Source organism: Vombatus ursinus, unplaced genomic scaffold (genome assembly GCF_900497805.2).
Source record: "Vombatus ursinus unplaced genomic scaffold, bare-nosed wombat genome assembly UNPS02011334.1, whole genome shotgun sequence".
NCBI lineage: Eukaryota > Metazoa > Chordata > Mammalia > Diprotodontia > Vombatidae > Vombatus > Vombatus ursinus.
In genome coordinates, this window is record NW_020951112.1 from 8,501,677 (window position 1) to 8,523,759 (window position 22,083).

A 22,083-nucleotide genomic window follows, 5' to 3' on the forward strand; every position below is an offset into this window, starting at 1 on the left:
AAACGTTGCTATCATCATACCATGGCAGACAATGATCAAAATGTAAAGTCATACATGGAGACACCCAGATCTTTCGGTGTAAGCACCCCAAGACAGAAACAAATACAATTAGAACTCTAGATACAATCCTTCCAAAACATGCCCTCTAACAGGAATTTTAGCCTTTCTGGTGAGCCATACCACTATTCACATGAAAAGTGGCCACTCTGTCCTGCTTTAAAAAATATCACTACAAAGGCACAGATCAATCAACAAAAAGCTTATTTTATCCCCAAAGAACCTGACTGGGAGACACTATATCCGTGGCAGCACTTGGTTGGAAGTCCCCAATAACCCTCCCCATCCTGGGCCTGAGAGACGACAACATGCCAAGACCTTTTTTTCTTGTGTTCTCCATCACTGCCCCCCACAAGACTCAGAAGAAAAAAACTGAGTGAGGTAGCACTGTGGCCTGTATCAGAAAGTCAGAAATCTGAGAATGCAGACAGCCACCCGTCCAGTCTCATTCAATTTAGGAAGAGTTCTCAGTAAGGGTACTCTAGTAGGGAATCTTGTAGACATCTGAAGCATTTCAAAATAATAGTTTCATCTATTTAAAAATTCCCTCTGTGCAACAGGCCATTTTGTGGTTCCCTTTTAAAAGAACATACCTTGATAGGTTTTTCCATCGATTTCAACCTCATAAGATTCCATTACTTCTTGAATGGCCTCACCAACATCACAAAGACGAACATCAATTCCAGCACACTGAATATAAGCACATTTAATTTTTAAAAGAGTACAAAGCTCACTCCTAAATCAATTTCTCAAAGTTTCCTTAAGTAGTATATTGAATTCACATACCTTTATCCCAGTGTTAGTCGCATCTTTTACAGCCTTCAACAACGTGTCGTATTTAGGGTTGAAAGTGACAGTAAAAGCACAATCAATAATCCTGCCTGAAAAAGAATTTTCTGTTCTTTACTCTCATGACAAAATTCCACTGTTGTCTCGTCACTGAAGCTATTCGGAAGCCGATCATCTATTTGGCACATTCACAGTGACAACTGACAGAGGTAACACCCCAGCAACCTCACCCAACCACCTAGAACGCAAACCCAAACCCCAGAAGCAAGTGGGCACGGGAATAAATTTGGAAAGACATAGAATTCCCCTCAGCTAGCCACCGTGGGTCAAGCAAGCAATGGAAGAAAAAAATAAATTAGCACAGCAATCTAGATCCGCTCAGTGTAGGGGAACAATGTAAAGACTAATATTTTATTATGACACCATCTAGAATAAGGCTTACAATGACAATAATGTTAAGTATGACTTGTCGAAGACAGCAGGATCAAATATAGGCCAAGCATTACCCCATAAATCTGGGTGGTATAAAAGTGTAGCTTGTAATTGTTCAGAAGGTAATCTATATTCAGATCAATTCCAGAAGATTTTAATCTTTAAAACATTTGGGCATGATAGAACAAGCCTCTAATTCCTCCTTCTGGGGCTGGTGAATCCCTAGCGTTTGGGAGGTGTGAGCTCCAGAGGGCTAAGGCAATCAGGAGCCTGCACTAACTCTGCACATTATGGTGAGGGGGGACAGTCACCACACTGCCAAAGGAGAGGTGAACTGTCCCAGATCGGAAATGGGTCAAGGCAAAGCCCTCATGCCCATCAGCAACGGATCAGGCCCAGGAGTGGCTGCTGCACTCCCAGGCTTGAAGGTGGGGAGACCCAGCCTCAAAAATAAAGACATGGGGAAAAAATTGTGAAGGTCCTCGTACTTCAAAGGCTGTAAACTTTGACTATTACAATAATTAACTTTCTGGAGAATTCCTTATTTTCCAGCACTGCTTGCAAAGAAAACACAGAATCAATTCCTCCTGTTGGGAGCTTTAGCAGAGGTTAATGTCACTTCAATGCCTTCTAAGTACTTTATTGGAAGTGTAACGCATGGCGCAGCAAAGAGAGCCACCTTAATGAGGTTTGTGTGTCAACTCTCTAAGACCTAGATGGACAGAAAGTGATGATTTTCCTCACCTCTTCCTTCCTGTACCAATTAAATCTCGGGCCCACTGCCCTGTCTCTAAGAAGGTCCTTGACCGTCGTGAATTCTTCCCGTTCCCCACTCACCGCTGATGTGCGTTCCAAAATCGATCTTGCAGATGTCGTCATACTGCAAGACGGTGAGGTCTCCAGCATTGGGCGTGTAGTGGGCTGCACAGTTATTGAGGGAGCAGCCCGTAGGGAAGGCGAGGCCAGCATTTAGGCCATTCTCCTTTATCAGCTTACGGGAACAATCTTCCAGTTTTTCACTAAAACAAAAAGAGCGGGCAGGACAACTGAATGAAATTATTCCACTCATGCAGCATAACCTGTCCATAAATCTTAAAAAGATAAATGCCCTCTTAGAAAATAACCCCAAGGAAAGCGAATGAAGCCACTGCCCTCTCTGGAGGTGCATCAGGAAGCTGCTGTTCTGAAACGAGTTCACCTTTGAAGCAAGAGATTTACTTTGGTGCACGCACAGAAGACCTCTGTGAGCTGCTGTCACGGCTCCACTAGTTTTATGCATTCGGCGTATACAAATCTCTCCTGCGGTGGTGGGAAACCCGAGAAAACCTGGAGCCAACAGTGATCTTTGCCTCTTTTTCTTCCTCTGGCTTCACTATATAAAAGTAGACCAGCCAGGCAGCAGAAGCTTCTATTGTGAGACTGGACTGTGCAGTCTCTGTGCAGGTTTCTAACTTTAAAAGATTCAGTTCAAGTGACTTTTAAGTGCCTCCCCCACCCCCATGCCCCACTCTAGCCTTTAAAATACTAGGTCACCCAGAGGAAAAGTATCCCAACAGAGGCTGCCGGGTCAGTCTCAAGCTCCTGGAGGATCGACAGTTGTTCAACCCTGGTGTCTTTTCTCAATTTCACCCTAACTGCACTTGAAGGATTTCTAATACAGTTTGTCTAGAAGTGTGCTGAAAATGAATTTAGACAACCAAAGCAACACATATTAAAATTATGTGACTTTTTAGAAATTTAATTGTCAGGATTTCTACCAGGTTTTCTCTTTATTTTAATATCCCTTTCACTTCCCAATAATCTCACCTGCCCTACCCTAGCCACCCCTCATGTAAGTCACATACCGCGCTTGCTCCACTCACGTGCTGTAACAACGCCTCGAGCTTGTGACCAGGCTCTGCAGTCCTCCAGGGCCCTTGGTGTGCAACTACAGAGGCCTCGACACTTACCAGATTTCTATCATCGTCATCCCAGGCTTGATCCAGCTCATCACATACTTCCTCACTTGTCTATGTGCCTCCGCAGCTTCCCGAAAATCATTCCAGATCTCTTCGCTGGCCTGGTCTAACGCTTTCTTTTCTTCACTTGTAATTCTCCAAGCTGCTGTTCGCCTTGAAAAGTAAAAATGACACTATCATTTAAATGTAAAACCTCTATTATAATATTTATTGCATTTTCAATTTTCTAAACAGCTTATGCAAACAAGATTCTTTCAGCTCATTCCTAATTAAACTTAAGATCACAGGACCAACACTGTAGAGTAGAGATGAAGGGGCCTCAAAGGCCATCAGTCCCAACACCTCATTTTTTACAGATGAAATACTCTCTGAGCCACAGAGACCAATCATTATCTTCTAAAGATAGCAACAAACTTAGGCATACAAATTTAGCCTTAAAAAGCCTAAACTAGGAATAATAATCTGCTGAAAATGTATTTTTTGGTTTATACACTTAAAAAAAAATTATCTTTTGAGAAATATTACAAATTCTCTAGTCACTAGCTTTTTTGGGAAAATCATTCCAATGACTAAAGATCACATAATAATGAGTCTTGCTCTTGGTACATCTTTTAGTAAGAAAGCATTCTTCACTGGGAGGATGCATTGAGGTGAGATTAGTATCAGCCTAAAGCAATAGAACCAGGAAACCTAGGGAGTTCTACGAACTTATAGTTAACAGAGGTCATTTAGATGAGAGACAGTGGTAAACACAGAACCCTAAGAAGCACCACCATTTAGGGGGCCAAAGGAACAAGTGAATCAAAATGAACTACCAGACTAGGAGGACAACCCATGGCAGGGGAAGGAGACGACCAGTGTCAGACGCAACATGGTTAAAGGCCTAGAACTTTTAATGAAAGACGGCGGTGTGTGTGTGTGTGTGTACACATGTGTGTAAGAAGTAGAAGGTAGATTCATAGCATTACCAGGGAATGGTTAATACCTGCCCTGTAATAACATCAATAGAAACAACACACTGAACACACTGTCATTACATTAACTGAAGAAAGAACAAAATGGACCCGCCTCCCTTCTCTGCAGAGGTGGTGGAATGAAATGTTGCATTTACTATCAGCCTGGGTTAATGTGTTGGTTGGTTCTGCTGAACTGCCTCTCCACCCTTTTATTTGTTGTTACAAAGAATATGGGGGGGGGAGAAGAGGAAAAATGAAGGTGATTTTAAGACAAAAAAATTATTAATAAGTATTTTGAGGTTATCTTGCAAAACTGATGGTCAATTATCTTTTAAAATTTGTTTAAAAATTTTCCAATTCCATGTAAAAACAATTTCTAACATTTTAGTTGAGTTCCAATTTCCCTCCCTCCTTTCCTCTTTGCCCGCCTTGTTAAGAAAGCAAGTGATTTGATACAGGTTATACATGTGCAGTCAGAAATCATTTTTCCATGTTAATTATGTTGCAAAAGAAAACACAGACTGAAACGAACAAAAAAACCCAGGAAAAATTAAGAAAGTTTAAAAAGTATGCTTCTATCCGCATTCAGACTCCATCAGTTCTCTCTGGAAGTGGATGGCAGCATTTTTTATCATGAGCCCTCCAGAATTGTCTTCAATCATTGTACTGATCAGAGCTGCTAAGTTTTCCCACAGCTGATTATCATTACAACATTGCTATTATTGTGTACAATGTTCTCCTTGGATCTGCTCACTTCACTCAGCATCAGTCCATACAAGTCTTCCCAGGTTTTTCTGAAGTCTGCCTGCTCATCTTTTTTTATAGCACAATAGTATTCCACTACATTCATACACCACAACTTGTTCAGCCATTCCCTAATTGATGGGCATCCCCTCAATTTCCCAATTCTTTGCCACCACAAAAAAAGAACTGCTATAGATATTTTTGTGCCTATGGGTCCTTTTCCCTTTTCTTTGATGTCTTTAGGGTACAGACACAGACCCAGTAGTGGCATTGCTGGATCAGCGGGTATGCAGTTTTGTAGCTCTTTGGAGGTAGCTCCAAATTGCTCTCCATAATGGTTGGACCAGACTCCACCAACAGTGCATTAGTTTCCCTATTTTCCCACATCCTCTAATATTTGTCATTACCTCTTTCTGTCATATTAGTCAATCAGACAGGTGTGAGCTGGTACCTCAGAGTTGTTTTAATTTGCATTTCCCTAATCAACAGTGAGTATTTTCTTTTAAAATGAGTACAAACAGCTTTGATTTCTTCTTCTGAAAACTGCCTGTTCATATCATTTATCAAGTGGGAAAGGACTTCTTATAAACTAGGTGATCAACTTTCAAAGAATTTGAGTGGGCAGCTAGCTGGAGCCACAGTGCACACAGTGCTGGGCCTGGAGTCAGGAAGACTCATCTTCCTGAGTTCAAATCTGGCCTCAGACACTTATTAAGCTGTGTGACCCTGGACAAGCTATTAACCCTATTTGCTTCATCTTCCTCATTTGCAAAATGAACTGGAGAAGAAAATGGCAAACCACTCCCACTTCTTTGCCAAGAAAACCCCCAATTGGTATCACAAGGAGTAAGACACAACTGAGAGGTCTGAACGACAATAACAAATCTAACTGACCCTGAAGAACTTTTAAGATTTTACAAGAGATTTCCTGTGCTTGAAAGAATACTTCAAAGTGATAAAAATCCTTCAGGGGCTTGTACCCTTGCATTTATTTCTTCCAGTAGCATGGCCAGATTTCAAGGGATTCAATTCTGTTGTATGATTCCCCTCCCCGCCACACACACTGGGACAAACAGGAAGTGTTTCTTGTACAAGCATCCCTGGATTGCTGGCACAGCTAGTAGACTGAGACAACGTCCTTGCTCCGGGGGCTCGCCTTCACCACTCAGAGAAACCTCAAGGGAATGGGATCCCAGGATTTAGAACTTTCTAAGCAGCCTTAAAGGCCGTCTGGCATGAGCCCCTTGTTTTATAGAGAAGGGAACTGAGGCCTCGGAAGATTAAGCAACTTGGTAAATGCCAGGGCCAGGAAGGGAATCAAGGTGGTGACTCTAAAGCCAACCCAGGCTTCCAACTCCACCATGTTCTTGGAGTAAGGAATCAAACAAGATCCATCATTAGGATTTCCCTTTTTCTGAATTTTACTTTACAACTCACATGCCATCGTGGTACCGTACAGAAAATCCACAATCAAATGCAACAAATAAATTTCAGTACTAGCCACGAGAAAACCAGAAACCTTGTTCTATTTAAGTGGATTATCCAGATAAATGGAGCTTTTATAAACCAAAACTTTATTTTTTAAAGTAACCTTAAGTCCTCTTCTTTCCTATGGAACTCCTGGCATAGTAGGTAAGTTAAAGGGCCAGAGTCAATGTCAAGACCACTCTCCAGAATGGCACAAAAAGACACCAAGAAGAAACAGGGTTTTGGTTTTCTGACACCTTCTATTCCTGACCTGAATGAACACCGCTGCCCCAGAGTCATGACAACAGACTACCCGAAATTCCTGGGCTAGAGAGCCTAGCCCTGAAACGATCTATTTCATAAACTATCACGTGTGTCCAAAAATGCCAAATTAGATGCCGTTTACCACCAGGTAATAGGGATGAGAAAGGATGTCTATCTGGAAACTAATATTTTAGTAGAATTACTGTTCTGTTTTTTATCTGGTACAGAAATTGAGTTGTATGGACCAATATATCAGCTACAGAAATGTTACAATACATATCAAGGCATGAAAAGAAGAACTTTTCTGGAACCTGATATCAGAAATCCAGGTAAATAAAATAAGAACAAGGCAGGAGGAAGTCTAAACTTCAGAAAGGACCAACACATTTTGAAGAATGTTATTGGCCTACCAACCCTAACTGGAAAGAGTTAGGAAAAAGCCCCAACTCAAGTAAACTCTCCCCAAGGGGTTGGGAGAAGACAAGTAAAGGGGTGCTGGGAGAAGATAAGTAAAGGGGTGCTGGGGTGGAAGTTGTGAACCAGCTCAAGCTTCTGGAACCTACATCCAAAAGTCATCAAACTCTACTCCTATCCTCTGTCTCAAGTGATACAGCATCCAAGGGGACTAGGACCCAAGGGAAAGAATACACATCTACCAGGACATTTCTACAACAGCACTTTGTCATACAAAAACTGGAAACAAAACCAGTGACTCTCAGCTGGGGTGTGGTATGTGAATGGGAGGGCATTCTATGGCCACCTAAGAAATGATTCCTATCATGGATTCAGAGAAATACATGAGGACTTGCAGAAAGCAAGAGTCAAGTAAGCAGGACCAGGAGAACAGTTTATCTCCATGACCTCTGTCATCCTGTGAGGGGAACGACTATGAAAGACTCCAGACCTTGGCCAAAGCCGGAGTCGGAGTCGGAGGCAGAGGAGCAATAGCTGAGGCCTGTATTCTCTGGGGTGGCCAAGGCGCTGATTTGTTTTGCTTGACTGGCTTCTACTTAGTGGAAGGCAGAGGTTACTGAGGAGTGACAGACATGAAAAAAAAAAACATCAATAAAACTTTTTTTAAAATGCACAGAAGGAAACAGTGCAGAAGCACATTTTGTCACTACCCTGTTAAATTTAGAGTCCTAAAAAAACCCAAACAGTACATAAAAGAAGCTCAATGTTTCTTACATAATTCAACTTCCTATTCTTTGTAAACTAAATGTTTGTGTTTCCTGATGACCAAGTTCACAATAAACTCTCACATAAATGGTTCTATGATTTTACTGATTGCTGAGTTCCCTCAAATGGTGCAGTTCAAAACCCAACCTGCACAGCCCTCCAAAAAGTTATAACAAAGGACTCAACCAACGTGTTTGAAACTTTCTTCCATTAGCCATGATGACTATGATTGATGAGGCTTTCTCCCTATCATCATTCATTCTTATCACTCGACCAGCCCATTTTCTCTTCCAATCCTACAGTCCCTTGAAGTATTCTTTGTTCCTGGCTGTTCTTTGGAATTCCTCATTGGTTTATATATTGCAGCCTGTTACCATTCACCATCCTCTCTATGAGACACTCATTTTTAGTTTATCTGAGGCAGTGGCATCTCACTGCCACCTCACAGAATCAGCATGTTAGAACTGACAAGATGTGCCTTTGCTGTCAGCCGCAATCTTGGGGTCAGTAAAAGCTTTGTAATTTTCCCTAGAGTAATCCAACCCATTTCCATCTCTGCGATTCTGGACCCAGTTCACTGACTGGCTGTACTGCCTGTCCCAGACACATAAAGACTGATGGACAGACTCGATGTGGTGGCCATCCAAATTCATACTGAAATCTGAATAGATATTTTTCAACCACTTGGGTCTTCTCTGTGTAAATAAACATGTCAATCTTCTCTGAGGCTATGACAGTTTATGCTCTATTGCCATCGCTTAGCTTTCAATGGTCATTTCCATACTATGATGAGGCAGGCTTCAGAGTAGGACTCATGAAAATTGAAAGGGAAAAAAAAGTAATCAATTCACATAATGAATTAAAAAAAAAAATAGAGCGAGAGTCCCAAAATAAGCTCTTTCCCTGAATCAAAAAACCTAAAACAAAAACAAAGCCTACCTTTCCCACCACACTCTAGGTGGCTGGCAGTCTGATTATCTATCTGACTGATCACTCCAGTTCCTTTAAACTTAACCTCCTTTAGATAAATTTGCAATTGAAAACAGAGTGAGAACAAAAGGGATGTGAGGTCTTCCTGGGGCCCTTAGTCTATTCTAATACAAACAACCTACTAATCCACCGACCACATCAAATTTACCAGGGCAGGTAAATGAAATGGACTGGAGCCATGGGGTATTCCTGCAACTAGGTCCCCATTTTCTGAAGCTGCTCCTTATCTGGGATTTATATTAAATTTTGTAACAACTTGGTCATAGGTAAAATGGAGGTCACTTTTGCAAAGTAGTGTAAGGGAAGCCACAGTTTACAAAACATTATATAAAGGGTTCACACTACCTATGAAAAGATACAAACTAGAAACTTTGTTGGGGGATTCCGATCTTCCAGTGATGAGTGACAATCAGCCTGACTACATACCTGAAAAAGGGAAGTTCTGGATGGGGTCAGCTCACAAGTCATGAAATTGGTACCCAGTAGGTGCTTAATAAATGTTCACTGATTGATTGAAATTCTATTGTTGATTTTGTCTATAATCATGGATTGTCGGCTACTTGATAATCGGTGTCTTGCCCATATCACCCTCCAGCTAAATGAAGTCTAGTAGCCTCTGTTGCTTTTAGGATCAAATACAAATAAATGCCTCATTATTTAAAGCCCTCCGCAACGTGGCTCAACCCTAACTCTCTGAATTATTACTCATTACCCACTTTTACACTTTTTGTTTGACCCAGCCAAACCACTGTCTTGCTGTTTTATACATGGTGTTCTATCTCCTCTGTACATGTCTTTGCTCGGGCTGCCCTCCATGCCTGGAATGGAATCCCTGCTCCCCAACCTCTCCTAGCACCCCAGTCTGGCAACACCTCTCCAACAAATTTCTGCATTTTTATTTTGCACACACGTCTATGGGTCTATGTTGCCTCCATCATTAAAACGTAAGCTCCAGGAGAGTAGGAAAAGTTTCCTTTTCGTCTTTGTAACCCCGGTATACAGCACAGTGCCCGGCACAGACAAGGCTAATCCAAAACGTCCTGGAGCTAGCTAAGGTGCAGTACATTATGACACTGCACAATCTTCTCCTCCAGCAGCAGCAGGAATGGATTCCTGAGGGAGAAGCAACCTTGCTCGCTCGCTCAAAGCAGGCAGAAGAGAGCTCATGGTCTTTTCTCCTCAGAGACTGATAGACCTCAGCCTAGTACCTGCCCCAAAGGTCCAACACTGTGTTCCAACGGGGAGTGTAATGATTACAACTATTGGGCTGCGGCTAACTCCCTCGCCCTCAGCAGTTCATCCATCTCACTTTTCAGAAGCCGACAGAGCAAATGCCTCCTCGGATACCACAAAGTTGAAAGACATCAAATAACAGATAACAGCTTTACTTAAAAAATTGAGTCTAAACCCTAAATTGTGGCTAGTCACAATGGCTGTCCAATCCTCTACCTTATAGTCATCACTCTGACCTTTTCATCACCTGCCAATTTTACACAACTAGGCAAGTACTAGCAGAAGGCATGGCTACCATTTTCAAGTTATACCATATACTTCAAATTTCAAATTTTTCCTCTCACAAAGGACAAGATTATAACAGACCACAAGCTTTCTAAAGACAAGGACAAATATGTTATCCTTGCATTTGAATACAGTGAGCTACACTTGCAGACTGCATTAAATATTTAACAAATGAGTGAAGTGCTAGATTTCAAGAGCACCGTTACATGGGAAGGAGAAACGATCCTAAGTATAATCTACCCCAAAGGGCATACAAATGGACTGTCTGATTCATGACTCACTTCTCTCTGGGTCATTCCAGTGCTCAGCACCCCCACTACAGGCCGATGCGAAGAGAGAAATCAGTTAAGAAGAGTTAAAATGTAGTGACTGTCAGAGAATTTCAAAGTTTAGCTCTTTCCCAGTATGGTTAACTGGGAAATGGCAGTATTTTTAAAGTACTGAGATGATGAAGAATGATTCCGATCTGTTTTAAGAAAGGGTAGACCACTCTGGCAAGCAAATTCCAAAAGCCATTTTTCTTGGTATCAACTCAGTCATCCAATGACTTTAAAAATGCCCCCAACAAATTATATTATTTTGCATGAAATTCCACCTCAGATACGTAGCGTTTAGACAATAAGACAGCCTCACTTAGTTGTCAGACCCAGCTATGGAGTTAAGGCCTACGTGACCTTGGGCAAAAGTCATGTAAACCCCTCTGTGTCCCCAGCAACCTGTCTAAGGCTCCAGGTTGCAGAGACGATGCTAATCTGAAGCTGTGGAAGGACTTTCCTATGCCAATGAAAGCATAGGTGCCATCTGAAATAAAACACACTACTCACCCATCTTGTGTTGAGGGGTACTCGCATTCTTGGCCCTTTGGAAACACACCACTGGGATACAGGTCACATATGGGAACTGAGGGTGGGTCTGTCTGTACCTTCGCTGTGGAAGACAAATTAAGCATTACAGTTTTTATCAACACAAGACTGCCATCTCCTCATTGGGGCCTACCTGGGCCCTTTTTACACCCTTTGGATCTCACTGCACAGCAGCTTGGCTAGAGAGGAGAAAGGGATGGTTAGCCATGGGAGTCATCTTCATCCTACTTCAGGTACAAAACAGAAAGAAGATAAAGCCCGCCTGGAAATAAGACCAACAGACTTAAGCACAGAATGACACATTCAATAGTATCTATTTGCCTTTGGAGAAAAGCATGTTTCACCCAAAAAGTCAACATAAATTTCATGTTCAGTGACCTTAAGTGCCCAACTTTGTCCTAAGCAATTATGCTAAAATCCAGATTCACAGAAAATGAAATGCAGGGTGATGATTCACTTTACAAAAAAGATTATTTCGGGGCAGCTAGGTGGCGCAGTGGATACAGCACCAGCCTTGAAGTCAGGAGGACCTGAGTTCCAATCTGACCTCAGACCAAACACTTGACACTTATTAGCTGTGTGACCCTGGGCAAGTCACTTAACCCCAAATGCCTATTAAAAAAAAAAGATTCTTTCTATACAATGTGTTTAAAGTGTAACTTGATTTACATTTTTTCAAGAAAACATACAGACTTTGTCAAGTAGACATACGTATATTGCATTGAGATAATTCTCTAGCTCCCTCTAACATTGTATTTTGAGTCAGAAGATTTGGGTTTGACTGCAGCCTCTAACACTTACTAAAGTGTCTGTTTTCTCAATCTCTAAAAATGGAAATTAACAGTTGTGAATCAAACAAAAAAAGTTCTTAATGAACATCAAATAAGACCATATCCTGCACTTTGTGAACTCTAGAACACTACAACACATGTCAGATTTTATTAGCATTCTCTAAAGGTCAGTCAAGAGAGAACTCTGCTCATTTCACTAAAAGTGATCTGATGGATATGAAAGCAAAATCAAAACAAGCAACGAGAAAACCAGAGAAAGGAATGCAACAGGAATAAAGCAAAAATATAAAACACTTTGGCATTAATAAAGCAAAACCAAACTATCACTTTCTAAAAGGCTTATTTATTAGTCTTTAAAACTTCAGTGAACGAGTGAATCCGATCCATCTGGGCATTCCTTCTATTGGTCCATATTGTGAGCCATCTTGTTTAGATACTTCCAACTGATCCTACCGAGGACCTACTCAATAAACCAGGAGTGAGGCGCTCCTCTCCCAGTGATTCTAGACTGAGAGATGCCCATGAAGCTGGGAGCTGGTTTTTGCAGTGGAGGACTGAAACATGACTGGCTCAACTTCTTTCCCAATTACTTCCTCAACAATATCCCTTAGGCTACTTCTCTTGCATAAGATATCACTGAAAACATGCAATAGCTTATTTGTGCCCACCATGCAAATTCTCCAATGCCTTTTTGATAGTCTGCAACTTTAATTCCTAAGAGATTGTGGGGCATTACCAGAATGCGTATGTTGAAAAGATGAGTCTTTGAACTCGTCTGTTTAAAATCACTACATAATTTCTCAAACAAAATCCAAGTCTTCCTGACAAGATGGCTACCTGAATGGGAATCAGATCACCCAGCAAAATATATATAACTCCTGCAAAACCCTTTAGTTCACGTCAGATCAAATAATGATCAATAAATATGAGAAACTACAGTAACTTCTTCCACCTTGTATCTGCACAAGAGTTCGGCCAGAAGCCTACAGACAACAGAAAGGGGCTCATATGCAAAAGAAATCTGCCCCTGGTCAGCAAAGCCAATGCCAGCATCTCTCAGTGCAACACCAACCTGAAAGGCTGTATCAAGCAACCAGCTACAGTTTTCCCTAACAACGTTTCAAGGTTTGGATCTTAGAAGTCCCAAGGAGAGACAAGGCAGCACAGCCCACAGCATTCAGAAGTGGACAGTCCAGGCCTGTGATGGGCCCTGAAGATGCACTCAGAAATGAATTTCCACTATCCAGGGGGGCCTAACCCTGGAAGATATGATACATGTCACCTACCTCCTGACAAAGGTGATGGACATAAAGCACAGAAAGGTAGATGGATTTTTTGACATGGTCACTATGTGGATGTGTTATTTTATATTTGTTAGAAAGGGTCTTTTCTTTCTTTCTCTTGGTTTTTTTTGGGGGGGAAGAGGAAATGGGGTGCTCCCTTTAAAAAAAAGGAGGGTCATTGTAACATCATTTAAAAAAAATACACAGAAAAGAACGGAAGTAGGAATCACAGACAGGACAATTTTGAAAGTAATATGTAGAATTATGGACTTAAAATTTTTTTTTAATCTACAAATACAAATCTCTACACTGTCCCCCATTCAATTCTAAGCCTAACTCATTGTCCACCTGCAGTACCTGTAACAAATAAATATTGAGGTACTAATTCAAGGGACTGACAATTCATTCCATGTCACAATACGGTTAAGTCAATTTTTATATATTTACTTTTTCTGTACGGCCTGTAAAATCAGTCTCAGGCTTTATTGCTTGATAAAAACCAACTCAGTATCATTCACAAACACTATCTTCTCAACATCTACAGGGAATCCTTCATGTGTAACTTGTGCAAGACATTGTCCACAACAGCCACCAACACCTTCGGCAAGCATCCATCTGCCTCATTTTATGCCTCACTCGCCATTAATGATCTGAGAATCTTGTGGCCTCCTCCTTACAAGAATGTTTTATATCAGTTAGATTTCTGCAAGAAAAGGTGATAACTGAGGTCAGTAGCTTTTGTCATTTCCCACTCTGAGGCAACAACAGCTGATCTGAATTAGACTGAGGCTATTGTAATTGTTTACAGTTACTTCTCATCTTCAGTCTTTCTTCTAATTCAAGGCTGACTGAAGCAATTTGCTCTAATTGGCTAATAGTCTGACATCGATATTGCTAACTGATATTATTTACCCATCAGTAACACTTCATGTGACAGTTTCATATTCTGTGCTATTCAGTACTGCAATGTCCAAAATCTTCCACCTATCTTCTGGAAATAAATATGTATGATCTACAGGGACAAGGTTTCTGAATCAACTACAAGCTTTCTGCTTCTTTCTCTCAGACCTGGCCAGTTACCAAGCATTTCAGCATTTTTGGTCATCTTCTCCAGGCCCACTTTCACACTGAAGTCATTCAGTATCACAGTATAGATGGCTTAGTTCAGACACCCAGTTCTCTACAGAATTTCTCAAACTCCTCATTCTCAGCACCGTCTAGCTTCCATGACATCAACTACCTTTATGCTTCTCCAAGGTGAACCGTTAAGCTGTCCTTCCACTTGGCTGCTAAATCCTTTTGTCTTCTGGTTTTCTTTAATGTAAGTACATCAATATTGAGGGGGTTCAGTACTTCCAGGGGTCCATTCATTTCTTGATCTATCAAGTACCCACCCTTAAGTCAAGGCTTACAAATTATCTAAAAAACAGTGACTCTTTGCACCTCTGTGCTTCCCTTCCCACTACCATTTTCTTACCCTCTACTCTTTCCTCCTGTGGTCCCTTGGAATCTGGCTTTGGTGCCTGGAGGGTAGGCACAATGCTCTCTCAAAAGTGCTCTGACAAGGAAAATAGAACGGGAAGGGGATAAGAGAAGGGGGGGTGAGATAGAAGGGAGGGCAGGTTAGGGGAAGGGGTATACAGAATGCTTGCCATCTTGGAGCAGGGGGAGGGATGAGATGGGGAGAAAATTTGGAACTCATAATCTTGTGGAAATGAATGTTGAAAACTAAAAATAAATAAATAAAAATAAATTAAAAGAAAAAAAAAGAGTGCTCTGACAAGAGATATGGGGGTTCCTACCCTCTTTCCAGACACTGTTTCTATTCAGATGGCAGTCATATAATGGCACCCATGCCACACCCTTGGCTTACATATTGCTTGGGAACACAGTGTAAGTGGTGCAGTGGAAAAAAGCAATAGGTTTGAAGTCAGAAGAGCTGGTTTAAAACCTAGCTCTTCAACTAATGTCTTTAGGTGACCTTAAACAGTAACATGACCTCTCTGAATCTCAGTTACGTAATCTTCTGTAAATTAAGATCAGAAGAAACATAGTGGACTAGATCAGGGGTTCTTAACCTATAGACTTCGAACTTGATCGTTTAAATTTTTTTTATAATTTTTATAACTGTTTCAATGTAACTGGTTTGCTTTGCATTTTTCCCCCAGGTACTTTACTTCGTGCATTTAAGAACAGGATTCTGAGAAGGGCTTCAGCAGACAATGCCAGCAGGGGTCCATGACACACACCAAAGGAAAGTTAAGAGTCCCACGTACTGAGTGATCTCTCAAGTCCCTTCCAGTTCTAAATCCTATTTTTGATCCTAAAATTCCTTGGCTCTTTTGCCCAAGAACTATTATTAAGAAAGGTTTCCATCATGGTATGCATGTAGAGAATAGGTTCCCCCATCCCTCAAATCTTTTTTTTTTTTTTTTTTTTTTTTTTTGGCAATTGGGGTTAAGTGACTTGCCCAGGGTCACACAGCTAGTAAGTGACAAGTGTTTGGCCTGAGGCTGGATTTGAACTCAGCTCCTCCTGACTTCAGGGCCGGTGCTCTATCCACCGCACCACCGAGCTGTCCCCATCCCTCAAATCTTTAGAAATCTTTCTGCCTCCAGATGTTGTTATCCAATGTATTAACGATCTCCTCTTGGCAGCTCATCTAAAAATCTGACAAAAAAGTTCTCTATACACTCCTCCAAATACCTGAATAAGAATTAGACTCACATCTTTAGAATGAATGACCTTAATTCTGATGAAGAAAAAGACAAGTTATTCAAATAATTCACTCAAAGTCAGATAGCTAATTAATCCCACTGATCTCCAGACTTATAGTGCTGTGTTCTTTACCCTATACTAACGGTTTTTAAAGTAGGGCGCACATATCTTAGGCTACAAAACAATCCACTGTGGCGAAGGAAGAACTCCTGTATGTACTTTTCACCCTAAAACATAATCAAGACATTAAACTTTACTAATATTTAGTCCACAGGTTGATAGTGACACTCTCGTTTTGTCTGAACATCACATGTAACTCACACAGTATCCTGAGGCAAGAGATGGAGTTCCGCAGCATGAAGGGGTGAAGGTGGCACCCTCATTCCTTCACTTTTAGCACATTTCACTGTATTAAAGCTTATGTGCATCTGTTTTAAGTAGGTTGAGAGATTTTATTAGCTACTTTTAACTAAGATAGCCTTCACAACATGAAAAAGTGCCTTAAAAGGAATCCTGTAAAGACTTTGGACTGCAGATAAAATCATTAATCACATAAATAGAAGAGAGCAAAAAAATGACACAAGTTACACCTTTTGTTCCTCCTCCTATGAGCTCTTTCTCAGCCACACTACAAAGTAAAACTAATAACTAATGCCACTAACAAGCAGTGTGACCTGGAGCTAATCAAATCTGACAAGAAGTATTCTCCCCAAAGTTTCAAAATTATCAGAAAGACTGAAATATGGCTTTATATCCAGCATTAGCAATGAACCTCATCCTAAGTGTAAACTGTGCCTTGGGAGATTAGCTCATGATAGTATGAAGTCATCACAATTAGTAACAGCAAGATATCTTAAAAACTAAACTTTTGTTGCCAAAAATTATGGGTGTCACCTATAAAAACTCTCATATCCCTAACACTGAAAAAATTTAGAAATGGATTTTCTAGTCTGTTTTAAAATCTCTCCAAAGACTTTAGAACCCATTTTAAAAAGGCATTACTTTTTGATTACTTTGAAAAAACAAATTATATTACTGAAGATGAAAATGTACTGATTGCCCAAATTATCCAAAAATAAAAAATCCCACATAAAACAAAAAAATCTAAACTATGAGCTGGACCTTCAAACAGTTACATAACAGTTAATCAAAGATTACTGAAAAGAAGGAAGTCCATTCAATCACATTCTTCTCACTAATATTAGTAATTTTAGTATAAATAGTTTCAATGGAAGCAAAAGGTTTTTTTTAAAACCAGTAACAAATCATTTTAAAAATTACATTTCATCCTGCATACCCTTTAATTTCTGTTTTATAACTTATTTATCAATACAATAGTAGTTGTACATAATTTATAAATTCATATATATAGGAGTATGTGCTCAAATATTTTTTACAGATGGGAGTGGGGACACAAGAAAAAAAACCCAACACTACTGTCCTACCTATACTACCCGGCTTCCTTAAAATCCTTTTTCACACCAAAATGTCTATACTATCAAAAAAAATTACACCAACAAAATTGCTATCCAAAAGGATATGTTGTGGAATTATTAATTTTACTAAGTTTTACCATGGGCAAAATTTAGCATTATTTCCTTAATACAGATCAAGCCAGATGAACAGCCCAAATGCTGCTCTGGTACCCAGAGAACGTCCAAAGAAAGAAGGCCTTCAATGTCATGGGAAGGTCTTCACTAAAGGATTCTGGGAAGCTGAAGATGAGAATCACACACAGCATGAGGTCTGTAATCTGTAAGATGCACCAGGGCAAGTTATGTCCACCACTAAATTACTGAAGCATTCTAGACCAGTCCAAACTCCTTCACTGTCAGTGAACTGCTTAAGTTTTATCAAATAAAACCAAGTTTAGAAACTCACGTCCTTTCTTCTTTTTCTTCTTTTTCTTTTTCTTTCCTGCTGCTCCATCTCCATCACCATCTCCATCTAAGAAAAAAAGGATTTACAGATTGAAAGTAGATCACAGAGTAAAGGGAATAACAATTAAATCATGATAAGGCAAATATGACCCAGTATTTGTAAAGGAATCACAGCAAACATAGAGCTTCCAGTATCCAAATGTGGTTCGTACAACTATTATTAGACTTCATTTTACATGAATTTGATAATTCAGTTATTAAGAGATATCTATAGAACAAAACAATTAGCAAAAGAATTCGGTAAAAACTCATTTACATTTAGGGAGGGGTCTCCCCACTCCCCACGGGGGGCACTTGCCAGGAAGCACATAATAGCTGCATGTAAACTGAGGAAAAATATCTGATGGAGCTTTTCATACTTCAATATCAAGAACAAAAATAAATCATATGATAATTCAAAAAACAAAGATTGGGAAGTTAAATCAAGATCCAGATTTAGTCAGAAAAGTTCCATAAATCTTCAGAAATTAACCTAATGGATTTAGGATTCAAACTTATGGCAAACGATTAAATCTGTCTTGTCTCAGTTCTACTAGACTTCTCTTCGGTAATTTACCCTTTTTAATAACCAGTTCTGTATCACCAAGTTAAAGCTGAGATAACAAACACATGGCCTGCTTGGTCACCAGCATGGGGCTCAAAAACCTTCTAACTGAGAAGAACCCGGCCGAGTTTGAAATCTGCTGCCAGATCCTTTAAAAACTCCAAGTTATCCATATGCTATGCTACCATGAGTCTTTGAAGGAGTTTGCTAAATAAAGAATGGCTATTAATAGCTACCAAAAGATAACATGAATATTACACATACTACCCACAGGGTCTCTGAACTACTTTCAATAATAAAAAAAATACTCTATCAGGTTAGGGTTAATCAATCAATAAACATTTATTGATTGTCTACTATGTGCCTGGCACTGTGCTAAGTGTTGGGGATACCAGAAAGAGGGAAAAAACAGTCCCTGCCCTCAAGGAGTTCACAATCTAATGGGGGAGGAGACAACAAGCTAGAAACAGGATAAATGGGAAATAATACAGGGAAGGCACTGGAATTAAGATGGATTAGGGAAGGCTTCCGGTTGGGTCTTAAGGAAGCCAGGGAGATCAGTAGTAGGAGCAGAGGAGGGACAGCATTCCGGACATCGAGGCCAGCCAGAGAGAATGCCTGGAGTCCAGAGATGGAGTGTCTTGCTTGTAGAATGGCCAGGAGGCCAGTGTCACTGGTTCAAGGAGCGCATGTGTAGTTAGGCCTAACAAGACTAGAGAAGTGGGAAGGGAGAAAGAAGGGGAACACTGGGTTATGAAGGGCTTTGAATGCCAAACAGAATTCACATTTGATCTCAGAGGGGCTAAGCAGCTATTAGGGTTATCCAGTAGAGGAGGGTGACACGATCGGACTTTAGCAAGACGACTTTAGTGGCTAAACAGAGAACGGATGAGTGGGGAGAGACTGGAGGCAAGCCGTGTCAGAGGACAAGGGGGTACATTTGAGAGTGGGTAGGGTGAGGTGGTAAAAGACAGTGAAGAGTCCAGGATCACCCCCAGGTTGTGAGTCTGAAGGACTGGGAGGATGGTATTGTCCTTTACAGTAGTAAGGAAGGTTTAGGGGTAGAGATAATGAGTCCCGTTTTGGACATAATGAGTTTAAGACGTCTAAAAGGCAGCCAGAGATGCAAAACTGGCAGTCAGCAGCGAGTGTGGGCCAAGCGAGGTAGTTGTGAGAACTATCAGCACAGAGATGGTAACTAAATTCATGGGAGCTGATGAGACCACCAAGTGAAGAAGTATGGAGGGAGAAGAGAAGAGGGCCCCAAGACAGAATCCTGTCGATGCCTACCATCAGAGGCAGTAACTGCATGAAGATCCAATAAAGGAGACCAAGCAGGAGCAGACAGGTTGGCAGACAACAGCTTGGATAGAGTGAGCACCCAAAAACAGAGGGTCAAGTGACAAACTGTCAAAGGCTGCAGAGAGGTCAAGGAGAATGAGATGAAGTAAAGGCCCTTGGATTTGGCAATTAGAAGGTCATTAGTAACCCGGGAGAGAACAGTTTTGGTGGAAAGATAAGGTCAGAAGCCAGATTGTAAGGGGTTAAGAAGGCAGTGAGAGGGAAAGAAAGTGGAGGTCCCTATTGTAGATGGCCTTTTCAAGGGCAGAGGAGATACAGGAAGATACAGAGGAGATAATCAGGATCCAGTAGGAGAGGTAGTAGTAGCAGGATCAAGTGAGGGTTGGGTTCCCCCCCCACAATGGAGGAGACACGGCACCTTTGGAGGTAGTAGGGATTAAATCAGTAGACGGGGGGCTGGGGGGGGGGAACTCTGCTGTATTTCCTTATAAAAAGTCATCTGTGTCAGGGTCCCTCAAGCTCTAAAAACAATTAGGTACCAAACAGTTTGGTAAAAATAAATTGACTGTATGCTGGGTGTCAGGGGGCTCTGAGTGGGGAAGAAGGAGCCTTTAAGGAGGGATCTTCCATTAAGGGCAGGCAGCAGGGATATTTAGGCAATGAGGAATGTTCCAGAAAGAGCTATCAAAGAAGTATGATTTTTGAATTGGGGGGAAGAGAAGGAAATATGAATTGCTAGGAATTTGGAAAAGTTAATCCAATCATTCCTTTATTAAGCTGCAAACAGACAAAAGATTTTTCCTACTTGAGTAAAAAATGTTACTCATCCACAAAGTTTTGTTTTGTTTTATAATATCCTGCCTCAAAGCACCAAAGCTTCAGTGAAAATAAGAAAAGAATGAACTATAAGGCTTTCCACTTAAGGGAAAAATCAGTTAGACTGAAAAGTGATTAAGAACAATTTATTTTGCTTTTGAGGGATCTGTGAGACTGGTGGTAGTTTAAGCAACTCTGAATGTGTGAACACTCTCCTTCCAAGACTCAGAGGCCGCAGGGCCATATGCCCAAGGAGTGTCTGAGGCACATTTAGAATTGGAATTTAGCTCTTTCCAACTTGAAGGCCATGAAGACCCTCAAGAGTATTTAAGAGCCATAAGGAGCAATGCAAATTATACCCAAGTGTTTGGGTCTGGATTTATTAAAATCTTATTCTAAAAAAATAATTCTTCCAAATATCATGCCAAATGTTAGCAATGTGGTATTTATGCTTTCTTACTTTAACAGAGAGGCAGCATGGGATAGTAGACAAAGTACTTGGATTGGACTGGGTTTGAACACCAACAAATTATGTACTGGCAACCCCCCAGAACTTATTTACTAATATTTCCATATTTTAATAGAGTAGTAGACATATGGGGGCCATGCCCCAGAAGCCCTCTTTTTTTTGGGTGGCGGGGTGGGTGGGTGTAAGGCAATTGGGGTTAAGTGACTTGCCCAGGGTCACACAGCTAGGAAGTGTCAACTGTCCAAGGCCGAATTTGAACTCAGGTCTTCCTGACTCTAGGGCAGTGTTCTATCTACTGCACCACCTAGATGCCCCATTTAAAAATTTTTTTTTTAAACAATTTTTAAGATTCATTTTTACTTTTAGGCAATTAGGGTTAAGTGACATGCCCAGGGTCACACAGCTAGGAAGTGTCAAGTGTCTGAGGCCAAATTTGAACTCGGGTCCTCCTGACTCCAGGGCTGGTGTTCTATCCACTGCATCACCTAGCTGCCCCTGAAGCCCTCTATTTTTAACACCAACATTCTTTTGATATTCTTTGGGTACAAGTCTCCATCTTTTCTCCATCCTGTGTACACTAGATGCCTCCACTTTTGTTCCACACTGTTATCTGACTTCTGAAATGATCATTCAACTGAAATTTCCCTCTCCAAAATTACCAACGATCTAATTTTCAATCCTCACCTTTCTTGACTTCAGTCGACCATGAGACACTGGTAATTCCCTCCTCCTGGACACATTCTCTTAAACCAATCAGGGTCTTTTGTGGCACTGCACTCTTGGTTCTTGTCCTACCTATCTGGGGGCTCTTTCCCAGTCCTCTGTTCTGGATCTCTATCCATGTCATCCTCACTTTTATCTGTCTCATGTGGGATAGCTCCCAAGGATTCAAAGATCATCTCTATGTAAATGATTCTCAGATCTATAGATCCATGCCCTGGTCTCTTTCCAAAGCTCCAATACCACATCCCCAAGTACCTATTAGATATTTAAAATGAAGGCC

At 40.9% G+C, this 22,083-nt stretch overlaps 1 protein-coding gene across 1 annotated transcript in view; it reads right to left on the reverse strand.

The window, feature by feature from the left end:
• METAP2 (methionyl aminopeptidase 2) overlaps positions 1-22,083 on the reverse strand; it is a 41,212-nt gene that overhangs the window by 2,477 nt on the left and 16,652 nt on the right. Inside the window, exons 3-8 of the mRNA XM_027855786.1 lie at positions 17,891-17,956; positions 11,179-11,281; positions 3,228-3,389; positions 2,116-2,297; positions 844-938; positions 651-747 (exon numbers count right to left, since the gene is read on the reverse strand). Coding sequence (XP_027711587.1) covers positions 651-747; positions 844-938; positions 2,116-2,297; positions 3,228-3,389; positions 11,179-11,281; positions 17,891-17,956 — 705 coding nt within the window. The remainder of the gene's footprint in view (positions 1-650; positions 748-843; positions 939-2,115; positions 2,298-3,227; positions 3,390-11,178; positions 11,282-17,890; positions 17,957-22,083) is intronic.